Below are 5,734 nucleotides of genomic sequence, written 5' to 3' on the forward strand. Positions count from 1 at the left end.
TAGTTGGGCTATGACCCTCTCCGTAACTTTCATAACCTGATCTAACAGCTTGATGCCTCTGTAATTATTTGTATCTAAAGCATCACCTTTACCTTTGTAGCAGTTGACTATGGTGCTGCTACACCAGTCATTGGGTATGACTCCTTCGTGTATCACCTGTTTTGTAATACGGGTGACTAGGCTGTAGCCAACACTGCCAGATATTTTGAGCATCTCTGCAGTGATTCCTGATGGGTCGGGGGCTTTCCCTGTCTTATTCAAGTATGTATATAAACATGTTAGTGTGTGTATATGTATGTATACAAATATATGTATAGTTGTCTGTTTGTCTATGTGTGCTGGTATTTGTGTAGATGTGTATACAGTCAGAAATGAAGATAAACATCAGTATGTCACAACAGTGACATTTACTTGCAATCTTCCATTGAAATATGTCTATATTTGCGGAAATATTACAGGTGAAAATTAGTGACAGTAAAAGCAGCTGATTGTACAAAATCTGCTTGAGCAAATCTCATCTGATCCATGCAAGCATGGATAAAAATATAGAATATGAAATAACAAAGATCTTGATGGAAATAGTCATATATCAGAAATAGGAAAATTCACTGCAGTATATAACTTTAATCCAATATTGCTGCATATTATGTATCTTCATTAAATATGCTATGCAGATGACTATTTTAATCTAATACTACTGCTTCTTCATGATGTGTCTGCATTGAGTATGATACACATATTGCAATTTTATTCTAATACTGCTTGACTATTTGCAATGTATTGGATCGTCCCATAAATAATGCAATTTTTTCAATTACATGAACTAAAAGTCAGTGAGAGATGGGATAAACTACCTGCATCAACTTGCTATGAAAGCAGATACATTCTATCTTGTACTTATTCTTAGTGCAAATTCGATTTTAACAGTTATTTTTTCAAAGCTATAATGGAAGTGGCAAAAGAACATATTTGGCATATTTTGCTTTATGAGTTCAATAAAGGCAACAATGCAATAAAAAGTGCAAGGAATATTAATGTAGTATCTGGGGATTGGACAATAGGCGTGAGCCAGTGTCAACAGTGGTTCCAGAAATTCCGAGCCTGAAACTACAGCCTAGAAGATGAACCTCATCCTGGAAAATCTGTAGAGCTCAATGACGACATCCTGCAAACCCTGGTAGAACAAAATCCCATCATAATTGTTGAGGAACTAGCAGAGAAGATTGGATTTGGTCATTCAACCATTCATTGCCACCTGTATGCCATCGGAAAAGTTAGCAAATTGGGTCAGTGGGTTTCTCACAAACTTTCCGAGTCTAATCACATGCAGAGAGTGAATGTGTGCTCTTCTTTGCTATCATGTCTCACAAATGAACACCTTTTTTTGGACTAAATAGTGACTGGTGACAAGAAATGGGTTCTCTAAAAATGTCAAGTGCCAAAGACTGGATAGGGAAAGGAGAAACACCGGCACCCCAGGCTAAAGGTTTTATCCACGTAATGTGTTATCTGTTTGGTGGGATATGATAACAGACAATGACAAAGGAGATCTGCTGTGAGCAGCTTGAGTGGTTTTAAGATGACAGGTCTTCTTCTATCAGGATAATGCACATTCCAAAGGCTGGAGCAGTTTGAATGGGAAACCATGCCCCAACCACCATATTTGCCGGATATTGCCCCATCTGATTTTCATTTATTCTGTAGTCTTCAAAATCATTTGGACAGAAAAAATATGAATTCTGTAGACAAGGTCAGAACAGTACTGGAGGAGTATTTTTCATCACGGACAAGTGAATTTTGGAAGAGGGGCCTTGCAAGTCTACCAGATAGATGGAAGAGCATTGTAGAAAATGAAAGAGAGTATATTTTAGATTAAAAAAGAACTTTGTTTATCTTAATTTTGAAAAATAAAAGAAGTTTTAAAAACCGGCATTATTTATGGGATGACCCAATATTTGCATTAAATACGATACACATGTACCTATTTTAATCTAATACTGCTTCTTTTGCATATAATGGATGTTCAAAGAAATTCTTAAAAATACTATTTTGTTGGTAGAATTTTTGTATATAATTAAGATTTGTTTATTTTTTCCAGCTGTTTCTGTTGGATCTTCCTGCTTTTTATCCTCAACACTTACAGTATTATTGTTTGCTGGAATGCAGATGTTCCGCAATCAGCTTGGATCAACCGAATATTTCACCATTTTGGGAGGTTTTCTTGGTTCCTGGATTTTCATCCTTCTGTTGACCGTATCCTTTTCACAAATGCTTCAAAGGAAAAATAACTTTCAGCCTAGAAAGTGCTTTGTATATCTCTCTGTAGCTGTCATTACCAATACATTTCTACGATTACTTTTCACTGATGGCACATAATACTATATTTTACCCAACACTCTGTGTCCATTTGTGTCACATACTCATATCCATGCACCCATCTCTCTCCTATATACATCGATGTCTTCCATACTCGTCATGCTCTTGGCACACTTCTGCTCCATCTCTCATTTGAATTCATGTTCTTCATCAACAGGTCATATTTCCTTATATCTTCCCAACTTCCTCAAGTGTTCCACATTCAGTGATGAACTCCTTCTCCTACTACTGTGTAGCTTCATGTGGCTTTAGGTTCAGTTCCACCACATGGCACCATAGGCAAATATCTTAGGCAGACCAAAGCCTTGTGAGTAGATTTGGTTAGCAGAAACCGAAAGAAGTCTTTTGTATATGTTGGATGTGTGTGTATGTATATACTCTTTTATTTGTTTCAGTCATTTGACTGTGGCTATGCTGGAGCACCGCCTTTAGTCGAGCAAATCGACCCCAGGACTTATTCTTTGTAAGCCCAGTACTTTTTCTATCGGTCTCTTTTGCTGAACCGCTAAGTGACGGGGACATAAATACACCAGCATCGGGTGTCAAGCAATGCTAGGGGGACAAACATATACACATATATATACATATATACGATGGGCTTCTTTCAGTTTCCGTCTACCAAATTCACTCGCAAGGCTTTGGTCAGTCCGAGGTTATCATAGAAGACACTTGCCCAAGGTGCCACGCAGTGGGACTTGAACCCGGAACCATGTGGTTGGTAAGCAAGCTACTTACCACACAGTCACTCCTGCGCCTATATATATACACACAAACATATATATATATATAGAATAGCTAGAGTGAAGCATTGTGTGATATACTACATTAGATGAACTTGTAAGATAAGGCCGAAACAACAAGAGATAAAATACAAAGTAAACTACAAACATGAAAACAGAACAGATGGAGTTTTACCTTATATTTCAAAATTTTGGGGTTATGATCCCTTCCTCAGGACACGTGGAGAAATAAGGGATAGAATAAGTCATTGCTCAGATATATTGAGACAGATGGTAACGTGTGCAGACATATGTTGTTATAATAGCCAGTTATCTTTGTGTATCTCTTTTCTGTTGTTTCAGCTTGTTAATAAGAAGGGCCACCTTGATTCTAAGATTGTTTGTATTATGTTGAGTGACCCTGATGGCCACTGTGAAATCCTGGGTCTGGCACTTCTGTGGATACTTGCAGATTCAAGTGGTTTTAGGTATGTGTTCCTTGATGCAAATGTGCAGTTTTCTGGCAGTGCTCCCAATGTAGGTTTCACCCCATTTACAGCAGACTACCTTGTATACCAAATAAGGCCATGAGCACATTTTGAAGTTACTGTTGGAGCAATCAGATGGTGTGCACCCCATGATGTTAAGTCCCTCCCTGCAGATCAGGAAGGCCCTCCTTATTAACCCGCTAAGACTAAATCTAAACAGTAGAAAAGAGTTACACAAAGCCGACTGGTTATTATTACAACACGATGCTGCACATCCTCCCCAACATTTCTGAGTGACTACTTATTCTATCCCTCATTTCTCCACGTGTCTTGAAGAAGTTATAATCATGAAATATTGAAATGTAAGGTAAAACTCCAACTGTTGCTCTATTTTGTTTTTGTAGTTTATCTCACATTGTATTTCATCACATTTAATTTGTATCTCATCTCACTTTGTTTCGTCCTTATCTTACAAGTTTATCTAATATATATGTGTGTGTGTATATATATATATATATATATATATATATATATATATATATATATATATATATATATATATATATAAATCATCATCATCATCGTCGTCGTCGTTTAACCTCCGCTTCCCATGCTGGCATAGTTTGGATGGTTTGACTGAGGACTGGCGAGCCAGATGGCTGCACCAGGCTCCAATCTGATCTGGCAGAGTTTCTACAGCTGGATGCCCTTCCTAATGCCAACCACTCCGAAAGTGTAGTGGGTGCTTTTACATGCCAGTCAGGCTGTACTGGCAACGGCCACGCTCAAAATGGTGTATTTTATGTCCCACCTGCACAGGAGCCAGTCCTGCGGCACTGGCAACGATCATGCTCGGACAGTGCTCTTAATCCTCCACTGGTACAGGTGCCATCACGATTTCGCTTTCGCTTGCCCCAACAGTGAAAGAGACGTTGGCATGGGTGCCAGTCGTCAAATTTTGTTCGATTTTGATTTCACTTGCCTCAACAGGTCTTTGCAAGCGGAGTTTAGTGTCCAATGAAGGAATGGTACGCATAAGTGGGCTGGCTACATCCCTGGCAGAGGCCTTGGATTTTGGTCTCACTTGGCTTGCCGGGTCTTCTCACGCACAGCATATTTCCAAAGGTCTCGGTCACACGTCATAAAAACCATGCGAAAACAGACACAGCCATAAAAACCATGCGAAAACAAACACAGAAGTATGGTGCAGTCTTCTGCCTAACCAGCTCCTGTCAAACTTGTAAATGAGTGTTGCTGTCATACAAGCAGTGTCACTCATCGCCAATCTTCTGTGAAAACATGTTCATTCATTGGGAAATATTTCCTTGCTTGGGAACAAGTGAGGGCTGGTGACAGAAAAGGCATTCAGCCTTAGAAAATTTGTCTCAGTAAATTCTGTCTTACCCATGCAAGCAAGGAAAAGTGGACACTAAATGATAAATCAATGACATTCTTTTGAATTGTAAGAAGCTTTTCCAAACAAACTCACTTTACATATACCACAGTGCTTCAAGCAAACTACAGCATTGCCAAATTTGGTAGAAACCTTGGAATAATTCAATATTTTATTTCATTGTTTATGTTGCAAAATGCTATTCCACAAATATTTCTTTAACAGTTCCATCAGGCATGCAATAATTTTGAAGTGTTAGTCTTTGGAAAAAACTTTCAGTCACAGTTGTTACCAGAAGGTAAGTCGCAAATATTTGATATATTCTTACCATGATGCATCCATGTTGCAGTCGGTGTAAATGTGGTGTAAACTAATTTCATTTTAGATTATAATAATGGTTTGGCATGGTTTTGTGGATAAGAAGTTTACTTCCCAATGATATGGTTTTGGGTTCAATACCACTGCCTGGTATCTTCAGTGAGTGTCTTCTGCTGAGAACGTGTGTCTGATTGTATGTGGGCATCACTAAAACTTGAGAACTACATGACAAATTCCATTTAAATTTTACAGATGCCTTACTTAGGGTCCATGTAGTGTCATGGGCCAAAACAAATTTTCAACTTCTTGCCTAATGCGAGCCCGGAGCAATCTCTTATCTCTTACATTATTTCAGTATTACGTGTCAAAAGTGAAACAATAACATCTCTATTGTATTGTGAGATACTTTCAGTTTTAATAGTGAAACAATTAATACTTTC

General features: G+C 38.3%; 1 protein-coding gene across 4 annotated transcripts in view; it reads left to right on the top strand.

Moving 5' to 3' along the window:
* LOC106882582 (keratinocyte-associated protein 2) overlaps window positions 1–5,734 on the top strand; it is a 37,629-nt gene that overhangs the window by 20,103 nt on the left and 11,792 nt on the right. For all 4 annotated transcript variants that reach the window (XM_052978279.1, XM_014933310.2, XM_014933309.2 and 1 more), the window contains exons 2-3: window positions 2,099–2,253; window positions 5,211–5,274. In XM_052978279.1, the coding sequence (XP_052834239.1) occupies window positions 2,099–2,253; window positions 5,211–5,274 (219 nt within the window). The remainder of the gene's footprint in view (window positions 1–2,098; window positions 2,254–5,210; window positions 5,275–5,734) is intronic.

This window comes from Octopus bimaculoides, chromosome 2 (assembly GCF_001194135.2).
Source record: "Octopus bimaculoides isolate UCB-OBI-ISO-001 chromosome 2, ASM119413v2, whole genome shotgun sequence".
Taxonomy (NCBI): Eukaryota; Metazoa; Mollusca; class Cephalopoda; order Octopoda; family Octopodidae; genus Octopus; species Octopus bimaculoides.